General features: G+C 38.5%; 1 protein-coding gene across 3 annotated transcripts; it reads right to left on the reverse strand.

Annotated features, from left to right (window-relative positions):
- Positions 1-1,157: 1,157 nt before the first annotated feature.
- On the reverse strand, positions 1,158-11,200 carry LOC148733050 (neurexin-4-like). 3 transcript variants are annotated; one of them, XM_088758861.1, is made up of 4 exons: positions 11,086-11,200; positions 5,192-5,445; positions 4,715-4,826; positions 1,158-2,679 (listed from the first exon to the last, which is right to left on the reverse strand). In XM_088758861.1, exons 1-4 carry the CDS (start codon positions 11,180-11,182, stop codon positions 2,063-2,065), a joined length of 1,080 nt encoding a protein of 359 aa, XP_088614987.1. In that variant the 5' UTR covers positions 11,183-11,200; the 3' UTR covers positions 1,158-2,062. The 3 variants fall into 3 exon arrangements, with proteins under 3 accessions (XP_088614987.1, XP_088614989.1, XP_088614988.1); XM_088758863.1 differs by having other exon boundaries at positions 9,102-11,177; XM_088758862.1 differs by lacking the exon at positions 11,086-11,200 and adding an exon at positions 7,200-8,971.
- Positions 11,201-21,187: the final 9,987 nt, after the last annotated feature.

Consider the following 21,187-nt stretch of genomic DNA (forward strand, 5'->3'; position numbering starts at 1 on the left):
AAGAAAGATTATTTTGGATTACGATAGAAATTAAAATGTGCATACTTCAACAATTAAAATCAGCCTGTGATTTTCTTCACTCGGATATTGCGCAAACCGAAATTAAAGATTCAATAGAGCCACGCGAATACTTTCTAAAATACGCCACACATGTTCAATAGACAAAAATAGATTCCGACGGAAAACGTGGTTTTTCGATGGAATAGGCAAATTTCTATTCGTAACACCTTCCAACGGAAATAAGATCACTGAAAGTCATAAAACTCAAAATATTAAATTGGGTTGATAAAGAAGGTAAACTTTTTCCCGTCTTATCTTGATCGAGACCGAAAATCTCATTATAATGTCTAAATGAGATTCATGATCAAAGGAATAACTAAAATAAAATGTGTTTCTCGTGTAAGTAGAATGTAAACACCGATATACAGGAAACAAATAGATGTAAAAAGCCCTCCAACCCTTCACACTCTATATATGCACATTCCCTATGCCGTTCTCTATAAATGTCCTAAGCTACTGACTAGAAGAATTTGTTTAACAATAGAGAACTTCTTTAGTTGGTGGCCTTTTCCTTGATTCTCTTGACTTTATTGTTTGATTCAACGGTGATAATGTGAGGAGAAATTAGATGTTAGTCACTCTTAGGGATCATAGGGAGTAATAACCTTCAGAGTCTTCAGAAATGGGTATCAAAGCTTGGTTACCCAGTTGCTCCCAAGAAATGAGTCAACCGTCTCAGATGGTTTATTATATAGTCATTGTGAGTTACCACGTCCGGAGAGTTTGCTATTTAATCAAGGTAAAAGCCAAGGTAACCCTCCCGACCCAATGAGAAACTCAGAGTTCTGTTGGTTTTACTCACATTCAATACAAATATCAGTCATTACATTATCAATGTTGCAGTCAGTTTAAACGATGACACCATGTTATAGCTATACGAACCTAACAAGCTGTCTCGCAGGTCAACATCATAGTTAATTTAGAACAGTAACCTTCAGTGGTGGGTATTACGGCTTGGCTACCCTGTGGCTCCCAAGATCTGCGTCAGTTGTCTAAAATGATAACTATAGTTTTCTTTGTGAGTTATCATGTCATGAAAGTTTGGCATTTAATGAAGGTAATAGCACCCCCCGCCCTCCTCAAAGCGACACTGAAAGTTTGATTGGTAAACATTTTACTCAACTTTTACAAGTGTCAGCAATTACATTATCAATACTGCAGTCAGTGTAAACGGTACTGGCAAGCTGCCTAGCAAGGCAACATTTTAGCGTAGTCAAGAACTCTTTAAAACGTTGCCAAATTGCGTGTCGTCCTCCGCAATAAATTTAACTTTAATCTACGGTTGTTAAAGTACCAATACCAATAGTCTAGTGCACTAGATCTACAAACTGTAATAAGAGCAACTGCTAGAAATTTTTCGAAAAACCAACAGCACTGCGTATTTACATACTGGAAGAAATATGTTCAATAGCACTAACTAGGAGTTGAGTTTTAGTTGTGAGGTGGAGCACGCACAAAAAAACACTGCACTTCTACCACATTTGAAGCCGGTTATTAACAAATTATCAAGATATGTTCAGTTACACTCGTAGACGAGTTAATAAGTCAATTATTACCCTTAACAAATAACAAGCATCAACGGTTAGATCGCAGCGTAGTTAGTCTAAATAGAATTAATCGCAATTACATTGGCACTTTTACATTGGCACTCGAAGTTAACAATCTCTTGACAGTTTAGCGATACATCTCTCGTATTTATATTGACTATACAGGCTACCATTCAAACCAGCTTGCGGTAGAATTGGGCCAGCCTGGTTAGATATTGCCGATAAATAAATAGATTACAAAGAACTGAAAAGGGTAATGTATGTTGTTTTTTTCATCATCAAATTATCGTTGTGAGACTCCTCATGAAGTTTTGCCACACGAAATTAGTAAAAAAGAATCGTTAAATAAACCTTTCAAAAGCATCACTAACAATGCCTCGCAATTTTTATCTTAATTAAGTTTTCCACTGGATCCGACTGTTAGTATTGGCTAAAGATTCTGTTATTTCATACAATCAGGCGAGTCCATAACACTTAAACTTTCCCAAGGTGTGGTAACCCTTCTCATCATTTCCGTGTTTGTCAATATCTGTATCCCCAAACCTCAGCTGCTTAACTGGCAGATGTTTCTTGTTAGTAAGAAAACCACTATCTTCACGCCATACATTGTCATTCACATGACAGTTACAGGAGTAGTCTGGAGTTTTGGCACATGTGTTGTTCATTCCGCATGCGCACTTGTCACTTTCAGGTGCTGCACCACTCCAGTAGGTCATTTCCAGAGAATCACGCGAAACCCAAAAGCCATCTTCCAATGTAGAACCAAGGCACTCGTACTTAATGAACTGCTCGCAAAACTGGGAAACGTTGATGAGACTCACCAGTTGAACTATGTTCGCGTCTTTGTAAAATATATTTCGCGAGTAGGATCCCGGCTGTGCGTAATTGTCCACCAATGTCCTGTTTTCGCTGTCGTGACTTATGACAGTCACACCAACTCCGTCTTTGTCACTCATGTCACAGATGACGAGGAAAGGCAGCAATCTTCCTTCACCATCAGGATCTATCAGACAGATTCCGCTTTTCGCTTTCGGATCGAGCTTCTTTAAGTCACTGCAAGATCTTGATAGTACTGTGAAAAGAAAGAAAACCTTACGGTTTATGTACTAGTGTGTATTACAAACCTACAGACTCGCATAATTACTTGTTGTATTCGTCTTCGCATCCATCTCACGTTCAGAATTCCATTCCTTTTTCTCAGTTTCTAAGACTTCGTCGTTTATGTAGTAATGACTCTGATTTCCACCACAAATCAGAGTCGATGGGCCAGTTATTCGATAAACGTGGTTACCCTGATTCTGTCGTTCAAGCGGGTTATCACCGCGCCCAACTTATTGGTCGACATTCAGCACTACAAACGTCACAAAGGAAGATTCAGACCGCATTCCATTCACTCTCACGTTTCACCCTCACATCCACTCAGTTAAATCCATCATTCTTTAAAACTTTAAATTTATTCAAAACGATCCAGAGACAAGCACTATCTTTTCGCAGCCTCGGCTCATCTCATTCAAACGCGACAAAATTTATAAGCAATTTTTTGGTCAGAAGTTCTTTTCAGACTAATGACCAAGCAGGCACTTTTAAATGCGCTCGTGCACGATGCAAAACGTGTCCTTTCATTCACAACACTGAGAAAATATCGGGACCCAAACGATCCATTAAGATCACTGATCACTTCATGTGCACCACCGCCAATGTAATCTATTGCATAACTTGCACTTATTGCAAAGCGATATACATCGGCGAAACAGGCAGAAGACTATGTGACCGATTCCGAGAACACCTTCGCGACGTGGAGAGGAATGACAAGGACACTTCGAAACCAGTCGCTAGAAATTTTAATTTACCTAATCATTCTAAGCAACAAGTGGCAATCTGCGGTCTTTCCTTACCCTTAGGTAGCGCGGAAAGCCGTAAAACTCTTGAACAAAAGCTTATCTTTCACACCGGCAGTCTAAATCCCACAGGTATCAACGAACGCTTTTCATTCCACTAATTTATTCGTGCTTTTCTCGTTGCCACGTTCCCACCAATCACGTAGCTCCTTTTTCTGCCTTTAAAAGCACACACAACCCACAACTCCCCTATTCGCTCCGACGAAAGGCTAACGCTCGAAACGTCAGCTTTTATAATCGTAACGGTGGCCAATTTACCATTTCAACTTTGTTGATAAATTTAAATTATTTCGTTACCCACATCAACGCAGCCTCAAACAGTTTCTTTAGAAACTATCAGCCTTTATTCCTTAGGGTGAGAAGTTTCTTTTTCCATGGACGGCGGAGTGATCGATTCAGTAACTATCTCGCATTTGTAAAGAGGTGTTATCTTTTGTCTCAAAGATAAATCACGATTAAGTCACGTTATTACATCGCTCGCAGCGGCCGTGGGCAAGATGAGGCGAATCCTTTGATCTCATTGGCTGCCCGAGAGGGAAATATGGGCCCATCTTGCCTGCTCGGAATTTCCCGCATTGATCCCGCGCTAGAAAAAAAATACAACTAGAACTACGTTTCTAATTCTTGGACAATTTCGGCGATGGAAACGCAAAAGGCGGCAGAAGATAGTCAAAATAGTAGAACGGAAACGACTCTCGTGAGTTTGATGTGCTACAAACACATTCGGGTTTCATTTCCGGCTCTCGAAGTAAACAAGTCATTCTTAATTCTCAACAAAGCGAAGTCTTTTTGCAATATAGTAAATCTTTTATGAACCGAGCTTGTTCAGTCAAGATGGCTCGATATTAGCCTCGTTCTTTTTTTCCATTTTTATGGCCTCGATCGACTTCGTCTCGGTCCATAAAAATGCAGAAAAAGAACTCGGCTAATATCCAACCATCTTGACCTCAAGCTTGGTTAATAAAGCAAATATATAGCCACGCGTCAGTGACAAACGCCAGCCGATTCTATTTGACATGCTTACCATTTTCGATTTGATTTCAAGTACCTATGGAGGTTAAAACAACTTTCTTCGTGGTTTTAGCTATGAGAACTTATAGGTAGATGACTTTTTGTGTCCATCAACAAAATTTTCATCTGTTTTGAGAATATATATTGATCACGGATCAGGGACAACTAGATTTTCAAAATTACAAAATGTTACAGTACCACTGCAATTTGCTCCAGCATATCCAGGAACACATACACATCGAAACCCTTTGCTGGTGAAACCAACTTGGCAAGTTCCGTTATTGACACAAGGGCTGCTACTACAGGGATTCTGTTCAAAAGAAACAAAAACAACGCACTCATCAAATAAGGAGAGAACATCTTTCTCAATTATTTATATTCACCACACTAGAATAAATATTTACAAGGAAGCATGATAAACTACTTCGAATTACAATAATGCTAATGGCCCGGCTTATACATGTGTAAGGCTGGGTTTCCTCTCAAAAGAACAAAAACTCTTATTGATCTACAACATCGAACAGGACGTGTAGGTGTGAGGCGAGATTCAGATCAAGGGGGGAGAAAAAGCAACAAATAACAATGCGGGTCTAAAATTGTAAAGCGCTGAGCAAGTGTACCACTTTGGATTCTTCTCATTCCAAACAAAATTTTAAGTTTAAGCAAAAGATTTACCTCAATCGCCAGGTAGTAAGCATCCACTTCTTCAAAGAAGGTTAGTTCACCTTTATCAACCGTGGCGTTATTCAACTCACAGTTGTACTTTCCTCCGTCTAAAGGTTTCACATTTATGGAGACACAGTTAGGCTCCATATAACACATCGTGCGACAGCTCCCCTCACTGAGGACCTCACTACTCCTAATCACATGCCCCTTCATTGTTCTATTTGCTATCGGTTCCTCAAACAGGATGATGCGACGCTCGTCAGCTGCAAAAAAAAAAAAAAAAAAAAAAAACAACAACAAAATAAAGAACAAAAAAAAGAACAAAATTAAATAAAACTTATAACCAAGGCTATTAAACCATTTGTCGAAATGTCTGTATTAGCCGTTTTTTTTTCTTTCCTCTCAAACAATCAACAATGAACATTTGCTGGAAGTATTATTTGTAGGTTTAAAATACACCATTGTACGGTGGCCCAGAAGGCTCAACGCAAACAAAAAATATACTGCAGCAAATAAAAAATATGCTGCAGCAAAAAAAAAATATACTGCATCAAATAAAAAAAATCAAAACGCAAAGAAAAAAGTACGCAGCAAATAAAAAAATGCACCGCAAACAAAAATACTGCAGCAAATAAAATATGCAACGCAAACAAAAATAAAAAAATTGGAACTAACGCCCAGGAAGACTGGTTAATAGTTTTTAGTTTCCCACCAACACTCGTTTCATCCATTGCTTGTTCGCCTTTCCGAAACCATGTTCTGCAGCGAACTTATGACAGTACTGGTACCATGCTGCTCCTTTAAAAAATCGATGATAAGTCTATTTTCATACCCTTGATGAAAGTAATTTTCTGCCATCCTACGCTGATCGCTTTCTTCCATAACCAAAAGCGAGTTCCGCTTCATGCTTTTTTGGCGGGAAACTAAGAACTATTACCCAGTCTTCCTTGGCGTTGCGTTCCAACTTTTTTTGTTTGCGTTTTCTTTTTTTTTTTTGTTTGCGTTGCATATTTTATTTGCTGAAGTAGTTTTTGTTTGCGTTGTATTTTTTTTTTTATTTGCTGCCGTACTTTTTTTCTTTGCGTTATGATTTTTTTTTATTTGCTGCAGTATATTTTTATTTGCTGCAGTATATTTTTTATTTGCTGCAGTATATTTTTTATTTGCTACAGTATATTTTTTATTTGCTGCAGTATATTTTTTGTTTGCGTTGAGCCTTCTGGGCCACCGTACCATTGGGATGGGATTATAACTCTTAACTTTTAAACTAGAGTAAACAAACGTGTTAAAATGACGAGCCAATTAAAAAAAAATTAAAATTCGCAAAGGATTTCTCGGCGAAGACTGGAATTAAGCGAAAGAAACCATTACTTAATAAATGGTCCCGATTACAGGTACAGGCTTTCAAGCAAAGGGCACCTCAAATGACAGTTCTCCCACACCAATCCCACTCTGTCTGCAGCCTCAGATCTTCAACCTGCAATCTCAGAGTTATTGTCGTCTATTCTGCAAAAGTCATCTCTTCCGACTTATAGGTCATGCCGTTTATTTCAGAAATTTTCACACAACATTTTCGGGCATGCTTCTTTTTCTCTTCCCATCGCACCCACCACGTTAGCACTTTTTTTTTGCATATTTATATGACAAAGGGTATGCATCATCCGCAGTGAACACCTATGTTTCAGCCCTTGCCTATTTTCACAAGCTTTCTTACTTTCCTGACCCATCTAAGTGTTTCTTCATTATGGAAATGATAAAAGGATATAGGAAGGAGGGGCAACGTGTTGATTAAAGATTACCGATAACATTATCTATTCTTCATAAACCGCTATTCTTCATTTTGTTGCCCAAATTATACCAAAGTTCAGTTCCGTGCTATGTGCTCATTAGCATTTTATGCGTTCCTGCGAGTTGGTGAGATGACTGCACCCACTCAGGGAGCATGCCCCCCTATTCAATTATGTCAATTGACTCAACTTGTTGATTCTACGGGAAAGATCATGTCACTCAAACTTACTTTCACTGATTACAAACACAATTATATTAAGCCCCCTTTTTCCATTCATCAACCGCCAGCCATCTCATTGCCCAGTTGGGTTAGTTTTACTTTACTTGAAGCACAGAGGCGTCCGCCGGGTCCACTTTTCATTGCCTGTGGAAAACCCATCAATCTTAATTTATTTGTTGAACTGCTTTCGTGGGCTGTAAAATCTTGCGGTCTTGACTCGGCACGATATAAAGGTCACAGTTTTCGTATCGGTGCTGCCTTTTATGCTGCAGACAGGGGATTGTCTGATTCTCAAATTTGTACTTTTGGGCGATGGCAATCCAATGCATTTACTAAATATATCAGGATTCCTTCGTTGTTTACCTAATTTAGTTGATCAACATTAATTTAATTTGGCATTCATACATTAATTGAGGTGAAACTGACTGATTTACAGGGGTGATCGGTCACTTATCTCTCTGGTATGCAAGCACTTAACTTCATGATCTTAAATATTTAAAATGCATTGTATATGATATTAATTAACATTAGAGACTTTATTGACTGATTGACAGGGAGGATCAGTCCTATCTCGCTCTAGAGCTATATAGTCAATGTAATCACTGGAATGCGGGTAAAGATTGATTTGAGGTTGCACCACTACTATCTGGTATCTTAGTACTTTGAAGTTAGTATTTACTGTTTTTTTGTCAAAGATTTTTAAATAATTTCCGATGATTATACATGTTCTGGTTACATAATTGGGCTATTAGCTGGGGCAACAGGCTCGCGTTTGTCTCCTTGAATATCGTCGATTTAAAGTTATACTCTCGATTTTGTAAATATTATTATCGAGTGTTTTATTTGCTGATAATGCATCGCGATGTTCTAGTGTCTGTGGGCTGTTCGGAAGGGTGACAGCCCTGTCGTTATTTAATATTTGATCCCTGTTTGAGTGCATAAGATTCTTACATTGTTTCAATGTGATGGTGAATAGTAATGTTCATGGGCTGTTAGCAGGGTCCACAGTCTCATGCTTTATTCCCTCATTATTTGAGGTGTATTTGTTTTTTCTTTGCTGCATTTTCCTCGGGTGGGGCTGCAAAATGATTTCATTTGTCATTTTGCTTTGGCAATTAATTTGCTCTCACCTCCACTGGGTAGTAGTCACTGTTCTCTTTGTCAGAATTTGCATCAATTTCTTGTAATTCAATTTATTGCATCTTGATTAAAACACGGCTGCAGGTAAAGGCCTACAGCTATTTTACTCCAACTTTTGCTTGTTTCCTTTGTCTCCCTGCCCAGTAAAGGTAGCTCGGAAAATGCAGCTTAGATGTAATTTAATATTATTTAGTTAGTGGAAAACATAAATGGGATATTTGCTCGCAAATATAGTTTTTATGTTTTTTCACGGCTGCTGCACTTCCTGTTTCTCTTTTAGAGGTTACGTAATACATTAAAACATGACATGGTCACGTGACTGTAGGCTCAAGGTACTTCATTCGACAGCATGTTATTGGCTTAGTGACCTGGCATGTAGTAAACGTCATTCTTCGCTAACCTTCTTCAAGCGTACACGTGTTTCGAACTTCCTGCCACCTCCCCATTCACCTGTCCATGTTTTCATTTCCTTTGATATCGTGTCATGGGCGATTAATTTTCCCTCACCTTCACTGTGCAGTAGTCACTGTTCTCTTTGTCAGAATTTGCAAACAATTTCTTGTAGTTCAATTTTATTGTATCTTGATTAAAACACGGCTGAAGGTAAAGGCCTACAACCATTTTACTCCAACTTTTGCTTTTTTCCTTTGTCTCCATGCCCAGTAAACGTAGCTCGGAAAATGCAGCTTAGATGTGATTTAATATTATTTAGCTAGTGGAAAACATAAACAAAATTACTAATATGGCATTGCTTCCATGGTATGTCCCTACCTGTGCAGCCTCCACAAAAGGGGAACACGATTCCGGAGAAAATGACAAAAACAGAGACGATAAATGGCGTCTCTCGGTCAAATTTATACAAAGACGCCATTTCAACCTTTTCTAAGGTTGAATCAATCACAACTGGGAAGTGCCAACGTAAATGAAAGTTTCAGCTTCCTTTCCGCACGACTAATGACAACAACTAACAGATTGGCGGACTTCGGTTATTGTTTTGGTGATGCTCCGCAAACACGTACATAGAGTTCCCATTTGTTCATTTACGAAGTAATTTCCGATTCTAGTGAAGTTTAAATTTTTGGATCATATGCCACTGGGTTATGGACAGATTTCTACACGTCCACATTTAACCGCTTTGGTATTCATCTTCTCATGATCCGAACTTGTTGATGGGTTTCAATAGGCGGATTCATGCTGACGTCATTGTTTACATTTTTGCTCATTTGCATACGGCTTTGCGTGAAGAAGGAAGCATGTTAGATACAAATTGACTCCAGGCAGCTAAAGAGCTAGAAAACCTTAGTGCATGGTGAAATTTTTAGCCCTTTGGGTGTAATATTCAAAGAGAAATAGTCCACCAAAAACTGCAACATTTCTGGGTGGCAAAAGCGCTAATGAACTCATACATTCTTTGTAAAATTTTGAGTTTTTAAACCCGTGTTGCACAAAAAGTATTCAATGCATCAGGCTCGTATTCATTGGCCGAGTTAATCGTACGTTGACCTTGCGATATTCAGAACTGATTTATTGTTAGCTCCATCAGAAACCGAATTGCTTATACTAATGAGGCAAATATTGTAAACAAGGATTCCCCTATAGGTAAATAAGAGAAGATATGCGAATTACCAATGAATTCCTAGTTAAAATTTCCTGTCGAGCACCAAGCTAAAACTTTCCTAAACGGAGTGGTTGACGAGTGGTACGGGTGCTGGAACACGATTATCACTTTTAAGACGGTTGAAAATTTTGCTTCACCGCCATAAATTTCCTTTCTAAAGGAAAACGGCCCCCCGCGATCGAAACAATCCATGTGATAATAATTTTTATTTCGTGCAAGTTCGCATCCAAAAATTTTACAAACACGTCTTTCACAAATGTCTCCAGACTGAATGTCTTGAATATTGCAGTCTCAGGTATCTTGGAAAGCGACGTTTTTCCCTTTAGCTCAGTTTGTGTTAAGGCGTCATTTACAAAGCTAGGAAAAAAACAAACTGTTTGTTGCGCAGGAAAGCTCAACTCTCCAACTGTTTTGCATCTTATCACTAGACTCTTCAACTAAATGAAAGAAGCCGGTGATAAACAAATTGTGACCATCAATTTCACTGTAACTAACTCTACACATGATGCTTTCGGAATCTATGCTTCTCTCCATAACCAGGACATATGGCACAAACACTGAAGTTTAAAATATGACCAATTTCGACAATGAATTAGTTGTATCTCAGTTGGCACAGCATCTAACCGCGAAAACGGCTCCAGGGACATTTGATATTCTTGTTTGAAAAAACAGGCAAAATTCTATTTTTTTTCTACTTTTTTATGATCTTTTTTTTTTTTTTTTTTTTTAATGAGACACGGATGACTCCTCTCGCCTTTTGAATTTGAATATGTACCTTTCTTGCGCCCCTCTTCCCGCGCATATTTCATCTCTCGCGTCTCACATTGCCTCCACTCGCCTGAAACACGCAAGACATAAAACACGACGCCTATTCTGCAGGCTTTCGCGAATTTTCACGGAAGAAACTTTAAGTCTTTCGTCACCCGATGGTCGAGCTTAAAATTAATTTACTACATATCTTTAATCACACGTCATGGCAAATGTCCGATGAAACTTTTCTAGTAGTGGATGGACATCCGTTAAAAGTGTAAATGAACTTCGGTTGATATCTATTTGGAGGAACTAAAAAAGCTACGAACTGTTGTCACAAAGTTGCTTTCAGAATAACGCAAAGAAAAGAAAACAATAGACACTTACCAGAACAATCATGGCAAGATGGAAATACAACTCCAGATAAAAAGCAGAGGAAAGAAATTGCAGTCACGATATCGAGCTCAAAGTTATATAGAGACATTCCTCCAAACAAAGATGCAAGAATCGGCCGATTATAACAGTGTGAAAAACAATTAACCAACTAAACTTCGTAAAACTACGACAGGTGTCTATCAAATAATTAATATCAAAAATTAACATCACAAACAAAACTCTGCCATTTTCGAACAACAATTGAAATCTGTGTTATTTCGTCAATCTTAAGAGTCTTTTGAAAAATGGTCTATTATTCGCTGTTTTTAGAGATGAATAAACAATCTTAGCAGGTGCAATTAAAGAGAGCCCAGAAATGAATAAACTACTAAGCTTTACAGAATAAATTTCGCGCGAGAAAAAAATAAAACAGCATCCACGACGGGAGCATTTAAATCTTTGAATCTTAAGTTTTCTATTTTCTCCTCTCGCATATTTCTTTGCTGGCTAACGCTGAGAACTTAATGAAGAACTTTGAATAGCGATCACTGCTGGGGGTCAATCTGAGTACAAACGTAGATTTTAATTTTTTCGATGTTCTGGTTTAATTCACGATTTTCAACTTTCTGAGTATTCAAAACATCAAAGACGAATACATTTTCACATTTCAATAGCTTTATTTCGTTAAAAAACAGAGAAGATATTCTCTACTGCGAGGATCGGGCATAGATAGATAGATAGATAGATAATAATCTTTAGACATGGTGCGTTCTCACAGAAGTGGTTCTCAGAACGGCCCTGTAAGCACCCACCCGACCCACCCCAGGGGAGGACATCCATCACACAGTATACTCGTGCGTGGGAAATTAACGTCTCCTACCCCTAACCCTGCAGGAGACGGGACCTCCATTTATTCGTCCCTATCCGAGAAGACTAGAATATCTAACCATTTCTTGATGTTACAGAAAGGAAGCATATTCTTCTCAGTTATTTTAAGACCTTGAGTGTTGGTCCGGCCGGGGCCCGAACCCTCGACCTCCCGCACAACAGTCCAGCGCTCTATCCATTGAGCTAACCGGGAGGCGGTTTAATGAAGCGGTGCATGAGTTAATTTGACTGATACTAATATATATATTTACTTACTTACCCTTCCCGTATATATAATGTATTATTGATACGTATGATTATTCATACTAGGAGACGTATATATTTTTAGCTGTTTATTAGTAGATAGCAGGTTCACATCAGCATTAGCTGCCATTTCCTCAACCTGCTTTACCAAATAAAGGTTGTATGTATGTATGTATGTATGTTTACGTAGAGAAGATATTAATTACCAAAATTTGCTTAAAAGGTCACTAAGAAATATTGCCAATCTTGACATGTCTTCCTTCTACAATTCTCGTCGTCTTGTAACAATGAACGGAAGTTGAATATATTAAAAAGAAAAAAAAAAGTAGATACACATGAAGCAACCATCGGAGTTGAATTTCAAATGCTAAAAATGTAAAATGAAAGTCCCTACATTTTCCATTTTCCATTCCATTTTGTTAAATTTCGCTAATTCAGTTCTCAAGTGAGTTTGAAAACTGCAGTCTTCGCTCAGGCTTTTCCGCAACAATCCCTGAGGCTTCTTGCTCGCACCTGCTCAAATTGTAGGCGGGGTGATAACTACAAATAAAACCCACGGTTTTCTTGAGGTCTCATAACAACCTTTTCACGGCAAGATTTTCGTATTTTAATTTTCTTTTTTACTTAGCTGCCCGGCTTTGAAAGTACAACGAAGAGCCTACAGATTCCAAGTTTCATGCCCACTGCCTTTCATAACACGTATGCATAAGTTATAATACCTTATTTTTCTGAAAACTGCAAGGGAGGTGTGTTCCGGCTTTTTGTACTCGAAATGTATGCTGGTATATCCCACTCACTAAAAAGCTAAAAAAAACCTTTAGGGGTGGTTTTACAGAGCACATACAGTCATGAATCTATATTATAACTACCTCTGAATTATTTTCATGACAAAAATAAAGATCTGAGTTTAAAACTTTGTGTATATTCTCTCTATAGGACTTATGCGCGATGATGTTAACACAATTTCTCACAGCGTCAAACCGAGGCTTGGTGGTGACGGCTTCGCGTGTTTTGTTGGTGTTTAGAGAAAGAATCAATTCCCCTCGTCTGTTTTTTTTTTTTTTTTCACTCTTTGTTCGAAATGCCTCAATGGTGTAATGCCTAGGGCTGTACAACCTCTTCAGACATGAAAATCAACAAGTCGTGGCATCGCTTTCCGCAGGAGAACAAAGAACTGCTTTCGAAATGGATTGCAAAAATTTAGCGAACAAACACGCCAGTTAATGAGCTCTCGAGGCTATGTGGCGACCGCTTTGAAGCCGACTGTTTCAGGAAAATCCCTGGTTCCTTGCTTGTCAACTTGAAACCAGGGTCAATTCCCACAAAGTTTTACTTTGTACAAGAAAAAACACGGAGGAAACCTCCATCCAGTGTTATAGTATGTAGTTTGAATTTTTAATATCTTAGCCGTACGTGATATGTATTTTTATGGCTGATGAATTGATCGTGTTTAAATAAAGATTACATTACATTACATCAGAGCGAAAATCGGTCGAACGAAAGCAGCCGACTTGGTACGTAAACACAGCGTCGGACGATTTGCCAGAAACATGTGATGGCTTTGAAAGTGACAGCATTGTCTGGATTAATAAGGTCCTTATCGAGAGAGCACTATTTATATAACTTTGAACTCTGAAAGGGACAGTTCTTTTCGTTTAGTTTGATCATCCAACGTAAAATACCGGTATGCCGGGGAAATAAGCTATTCACGTGTATTTACCTTTCGACCAAGGATCGCTTCGTTCCGCTAAATTTCGCTCCTTTCCTGCAGGAAAGCCATCTCTTTAACGCAGGAATAGTCAGTTGACTAGGGGTGTTCACTCTTGAGGAAGCTCCGTCGATATCATCTTCAGAAAGAGTGTTTTTTAGGCGAATTTCCTACAGCCATGTCCGATGTGACACATGTTTTTCTCTGATATTCCCGCGAAGCCATCACATGTTTCTGGTAGAACGTCTGACGCTGTGTTTACGTACCAAGTCGGCTGCTTTCATTCGACCGATTTTCGCTCTGATGGAGGTTTCCTCGGTGTTTTTTTTTTTTTCTTGCACAAAGCAAAACTTCGTGGGAATAGACCCTGGTTTCAAGTTGAAAACCTTTCCGCATGAATGATGAGGCTGGTCCTCAGAGGATTAAGCGCCTGGCCCTTGGTAAAGCAGCTCAGTATCTCTGAGACTCTGGGATGCTCTTCAGCAAGATTAAGCCAAATTCAGTTGGAATGAATCAACTAAAGCACTCTTGCACCATGTACTTCAACCTTATTTCTCTATTCTTCCTAGATGCTGTTAACTTAACAGTTTGGACAATCGGCTATACCATACCCTACCATGCAGAATTGCTCTACAGACAGTACAAGGTTGGTTATGGTATTATTTCTTTGCAGGCAAAGAACTTAATGAAGAGCGGTGTGATGTAGGACCTAACTTTAACCAATAGGTCTCGCTCAACAAGCAATGTAGGTAAGTGGTGGCAGCTAATGTGCACTAATTATGTCAGGGCATTTTATTTGCCTGAACATCAGCCTGTGCCGTCTACCTACACATCCCACTTCGAGTCTCGACTTCCACCTCACTGCAACGATACCCTTAACTTCTGTGACTGTGGACGATCACGAGATGAAGTTTCCCTTTGTACATTTTGTGAGGAGTCTAAAGATATTGTAAGGTGTGCCCAAGAAATAAAATTAGATGAAAACCTTATAGCTATCTTTAAGCCAATCAGGTGTGAAACATGTGAAATGAGATTCCCAGATGTGGTCCTCCTTGAGTCTCATCGAAAGGCTGCACACTCATCAAGAGAACAACTGGCTAGGCCATCTAGTAAGATTAACCCTCAAATGATGAATGTTAAGGAACTGAAAGAAGAACTACGAGTAAGAGGAGCATCGTTAACTGGGGATAAAGCTCATCTTATTAGAAGATTGGAAGGGCTTCTTGCAGCAGAAGTTAGACATTCATCATTCCATAAATGTCCCTTTTTATTACAAAAAAAAATGAGGGGACTTCAAGGAGAAAATCACAAAGCCTAGTTCTAAATCATTGATATTATTGTTTTCATTATAATGAATATTTTGTCATTGATCCAAATTTTATAAAAATAGTGTATGCATCTATGTGATAATTCTAACATAGGAACTTAAAGTGAATTGATGAGTTCCGGGAAAAATTAAAGCTGGATCTGTCAATCTCAACATAACTGCTGTAATTAAGTATCAAATTTGGAAAAAATGTGTTTCATAAGATCATGATTTTGCAGCTCTAGTCTTAATATGATATTTATGTACGTACTTTCTTGAAAGTGTCAAGAGTGACACGAGTCACAGGGCCCCAAACGTTACCTTTGTGAACAAAAAAAGGAATATTATTAATTCAAGGCACTTGACAAAAAAGTCATTTCCTGGTGTTGCTGATGATGAGTGCATTAAACAAATAATCCAATACAAAATATTGAAAAGATACTGAACATTACCCACCCCTCAACACAATACAAAACCAACAGTGTTTTCTAAAGCATCAAGAACAGCCTGATTTTGCTCTCCTGACAGTGTTACTTCATGCCACTCTAGTTATTTAAACCCTCTAAGTCTCAATATCCACATGCAAATTCTCCTCACTGATATCCATACATTTCCTTAAAGGAGAAACTGAGTGAAATTGGTGAAATATCAAAGCATTTTCCCTAAGGGGAGTTTTTTAATTCCCTTAACCTTTTCTCTTGATATTGTACTGACAATTTTGATAAGATGCTGACAATTTTCTAGTATCTATCAGCATCATTAGGTTTTTTTTCTTTCTTTTTGTTAAGAACATTTGAATAGATATTTGAACTTACAAGCCTAATGAATTAGTGATATAAACCAGTGATAAATACATGTTGTGGTTCAATTTTGTCCTTCCTTTCAATTTTATCTTCCTTTCGTCCAAAACTCGTTACCATACATTACCATACCACAAGGCAAAGTAAAATTAAGATTGAACCAAAGAACCAAAACAATAATATTACTTCACAAGCGAAATAAACAAGATTTGTTTGTAGAAAGAAATGTAGTCCTATTCAATGTTCATAAGTTTTTGTTTTTGATTATCAATAGCAAAATCCTCCTCATTGTACCTTTGAATAAAAGCAGAAAGGGTCAAACGATTTGTTGACATAATTATTGTAGCGTAGTGTAATGGGAGTATTCTTTGTAACAACCACAGAAGATCGCCCGGCATAGTGATATTTCCCGTCCGTTTGCTTTCTGAATTTCCTCTTGTGTAAATAGTTTTGCCCAGAGAATCGAGAAGGACAAAATATTTTACTGGCGGAGGCCTGCTTTGTAATCAAAATTTCCATTTTCTTTCCTTTCCCTGATAAATCAACTTCACAGCCATATCCTCGAGCAAGGGTCATGATGTGTCTGAATACCATCCAAGGGATAAAAAGAGTTGTTGGATTGATGAGCCCTGTTGCCTTTGAGTGAGTTTGCTTGTGCTTCAAGCTTTCCCCTAATTCCCACTAATATGAATCGACGAGGGTCCAGAAAGTTCGAGTTTATTTCCACACACCTCGTGAAGAGAATCCATCTACCCCATTCCATAGTTTGGCTTGCTTGTTTTTAGCCTTTCTCACGACTTTATCCATACTTTTTCCAAGGAAGACTTCATTTCTACCGTACTGGTGTTCCAAAATAGGTCTTCTCGCTCCGATCTATCGTTTTTAGCTCTTAAATCTAAATGCACAAGCTCCCTTTGGTCCGCCATCTTTTTCACGTAGGTTTTTTAAGACAGGTACTGGGGAAAACCGCTGTCAATAGATGAGCCCGCGCAAACGGGAGAAAACTCCTTGGTTACCGACCATTGTGATTTTTTACTTACAAAGTTCCGAGCGGAAACAAAATAACATAACAAACGATAGTTTTGACGGTTACTGTGACATCTTGGAATCATTTAGTAATGAAAAGAGCATGTTCTTTTGTTAATAACTAAGTTCGAAAAAGCCAACCTTCATTTTGTTCTAATTTGGACATATCAACAAAGTTGAAGTGGTAAATTGGCCACTGTAACGATTATAAAAGCTAACGTTTCGAGCGTTAGCCATTCGTCGGAGCGAATAGAGGAGTAATGGGTTGTGTGTGCTTTCAAAGGCAGAGAATGGAGCTACGTTATTGGTGGGAACATGGCAACGAGAAAAACAAGAATAAATTAGTGGAATGAAAAGCGTCCGTTGATCCCTGTTGGATTTAGACTGCCGGTTTGAAAGATGAGCTTTTGTTCAAGAGTTTTACGGCTTTCCGTAAAATTCTTCATTTTGTTCGTTTTTTCTGTTCATTATTTTCTTATGAAAATAGTTTACATACACAGTAGGTTGAAATATGTCACTGCCCAGTCAAAATATCGACTGATGTAACATATTTTGCCGCAAATCTAGACTAAGAGTAGTCCCGCCTTCTTACGTCGCATCCCGTCGGGTCGCGTCGCGTCGCGTGAGTCAAAAAAGACCTTAAGATCCGACGACGGCGAGTGTCTACGACAGCGGCCGTGAGATTGATTTGTGAAGAGTTAGGACGTCCAATACACGCAAACATTTGTCACTATTTGTACTGATATGGAAGGCGGTTCAACCAGCAAGGGACGAAGTGAAAAAAAAAAAAAATGGAGGACAAAGGTCAGGCATAGAAAAAAAAAAAATGGCACAAATCGATACAAGGCGAACACAATTTAACAAATGGTAAACACCACAGCGTACACTATTGAGATGTGGATGCACGCGGGAGGTTGCTAAGCACAAAAGAAGCGTAAGAGTCGCTCGAGGTGATAGCCGAGAGCTACTCTAGCTTCTTGAGTTGACGAATCAGAGCGCGCGCTTTACTTTGCTTATGTTTTAAAATGCATTTCAACGATCGACTCTTAAGTCCATTAATATTGCTAAGCGAAATGAGGGTCTATTGATGAGATTTTTTGTGAGCTACTTGCGAGCTGCCTTCGGTAACCTCTATAGAAAAAGACTGTCGCACTACACCTGAGTGTAGTAGGAAGCCCTATCACTATCAGTCAACAAGTTAAATTTTCAGTCAATTAAATTGACATGACTTTGATAATTACGTTCAATTTATGCATCCTTGTTATGAAATTTCTTTGTTTACCCAAAGGCTATTTAGACTCTTAAGACTCATAAAATAGAAAGGTTTCTAGAATGAATGACGGTTGACAATTAATTACCAAGGTGAAGGTGAATAGACTTAGTTAGTTCACTAGCCATAAATTGAAGAATTTTTTAGCGAGTAGATGATAAAGAAAACAGAGGTTACTCAAATTAAAGAGAGAGGCTTCTCCGAAACATTTTATTCAAGTAGTGGTAAAGATAACTTAAAAGGCTTCCAAGCAAACTTTGAAACATTTTTTTTCACAACTATCTGTTATAATCTGATAACTGTCAATTGGAGAGGAAAGGAGAGGAATAAAAGCGCATGCACACCTTTAGATGAACAGCAGTATTTGTGTGGCAAACGCACACGAGTTAAATGACTATAGCGACGATCTTCTCTTAAAAAAAAAACACTGAGAGATTTTACAGAAAGTTTTACTCATTTCCAGCGACTATAAATTGTGAAGATTCACCTCTGTTTAGTTTGAAATGCCACGGAAAGACAAATTGTAAGTGATCGTGTTTTGGAGTAAGAGTCTGCTTGTTTGTTTTCCGCAATGGCATATGCAAATCTTGTCTTTCTTCCACTGAAAAACTGAAGTGAAATGAGGCGCTTTTTCGACTTCTTAGAAAGGAAAATATGTTCGAAACAATCAAACTCACCCCCGATCACCATGTAAAATAACACTGACACGGTTAAAATCTTTTTCACCTTTCACCAAATCTGCAATAAAATTGCAATATATTATATGACGTATATGAGAACGATCCTTCGCAGTAAAGCACTATTTGAGCAATAGTGAAAATCAGACCTGAAAAAAATTTCAGGCCTGTACGGGACTCGAACCACTGACCTCTGCGATACTAGTGCAGCGCTCTACCAATTGAGCTAACAAGCCAACTGGGAGCAGGCCATCAAATTAATTCGATATAAACCCGTAGATGATAAATCAAACAACAACAAACATATGAAACATATGTGTGAACTGCGGTTATGAGACGTATATGAGAACGATCCTTCGCAGTAAAGCACTATTTGAGCAATAGTGAAAATCAGACCTGAAAAAAATTTCAGGCCTGTACGGGACTCGAACCACTGACCTCTGCGATACTAGTGAAGCTATATGATACTATATGAAGCTGATAATCCTCAAAATCATCATATACAGGCAATGTTATTTCTCTCAAGCCATGACCGACTAAATAGGTTATCACATCCACAGTTTTTGAATTCCTTGTTACTAGCCGAATTAGTCACCAGCGCAAGTAAAAATCGATGCTAATCTGATTCCGAGCAAAATACTAAGGATAGTAGGGAAAGTTCTCGCTCCACCCTTGAAATAATCTGATGAGCTCATTTTCACGCAGACCACTTGGCTGCACCAGTAAAACAGTTCAAAACACTGCACCTCCCAACTAGTTTATATGTGTTAATGATCACTCTCGACAGAACGAACTTAGAGTGCAGCAGGTGAAGACTTGTTTATTGAGTGGAAATGCTTCATAACTAGCTCTAGTAACGACTGGCTGAAAATCAATATAAAGTACGTACCTAATTTCGATCTAAGTCATAGAGATTAGGGGATGTATCCTTTGATGTAGTTTCAAAACACACTGATCCCCTAATATTCATGAGAAATTCAAATTTTCAGAGTCAAACCTGCCAAGTCAATAAACCTTCCGCGTCTTTATTACCTTTCAATCTACGCATCATTGTTACGAAATTTCTTTGTTTACCTAAAGGCTTTTCAGACTCTTTAGACTCATTAAGAAGAGAAGTGTTTAAAAAAAGGAATACAAACGTCAAAGTTAAACCAAAACAGTGCCACCTACGCACCACAGTGCTACCCACGAACAGGCCTAGCTAATTGACAGAATTTTGAAGAAAAAAATAATCAAAAAGTTCCTCGCGGCTTAGTAATTACTTTCACTACCAGAATATTCAACTTCCTCTTAACCTTCAACTCGTCTTAATAAATTGTTTTCGAATCTTTTTGTCTGTTATAAAATTTTATATATAAAATGGCGAAAAGAGACAGTTTTGCTTCAGTTAAGTGCTAGTATTTGGAAAAGGAATCTTCATCCAATATATACGGTCACAGTCTCTTGCATCTTCGCTACGCAGTTTCTTTCATTGTCCCACAGATTATGGTACCTGTGGTCAAGCACTGCGAAAAGCTTATGGATAAAAAACCGCGTCAATCAACTTTCACTTGGTAACTACGAAAGCGGTAGACGTTAGTATTTCACAGCCAAGGTGGTACTATTGAAACATCTAAATTGGACAAAACTGACTGACTACTGAGAGGGCTAATGAGTTAGGTTAAGTAAAATATGTATGGTGCCGGCTGGCGGCCTTTGTTTTGGGCTCTCGCATTACTTGCTTTCAGATACGTAAATACTGTGTCTAACGACACAAAATGTGGATTTAAATAAGTCTAAACTACTTTGGGTTTAGCCGGACTAGATTTTTTGGTTCAATTCAGCCAAAATACGCTATTTTGCTCGCGATGTCGATGTCTTCGAGCGCTAAAGCTTCAAGCGGCCCGAAACTCAGTTAAGAGCCCAATTACGCAATGGTGCAAACATGGAATGGTGGTGGCTACGCTGTCAGAATATGGCTACATAAAAGAATTATCCGTTGATATGGATGTCCAAGTTACACCTAGACCGATAAGCGCAACTCCTGAACTACAGAATAACCTACAGAGTAGTTTAGGGGGTCATCCTGGCCATTCCGTAGAGGCCTGGGTCCGAGTCACTCTGATTAATTAGTTATTCATATGGCGTAGGTGCACGAGGAGTTTAGGGTTAGGGTTCAGGGGTAGGGTTTAGGGTTTAGAAAATTAGTATTCATTA

Source organism: Stylophora pistillata, chromosome 4, assembly GCF_964205215.1.
Source record: "Stylophora pistillata chromosome 4, jaStyPist1.2, whole genome shotgun sequence".
Classification (NCBI taxonomy): Eukaryota; Metazoa; Cnidaria; class Anthozoa; order Scleractinia; family Pocilloporidae; genus Stylophora; species Stylophora pistillata.

Bases quoted from the DNA above. Each gene is read 5' to 3' on its own strand.
- LOC148733050 (XM_088758863.1), bottom strand. From the start codon at position 9,201: ATGGCGTCTTTGTATAAATTTGACCGAGAGACGCCATTTATCGTCTCT. The intron at 4,827-5,191 runs GTAAATCTTTTG...TCTTTTGAACAG, and splicing joins CTTACTACCTGGCGATTGAG to AATCCCTGTAGTAGCAGCCC. The intron at 2,680-4,714 runs GTACTGTAACAT...TTCTTTTCACAG, and splicing joins TGCTGGAGCAAATTGCAGTG to TACTATCAAGATCTTGCAGT.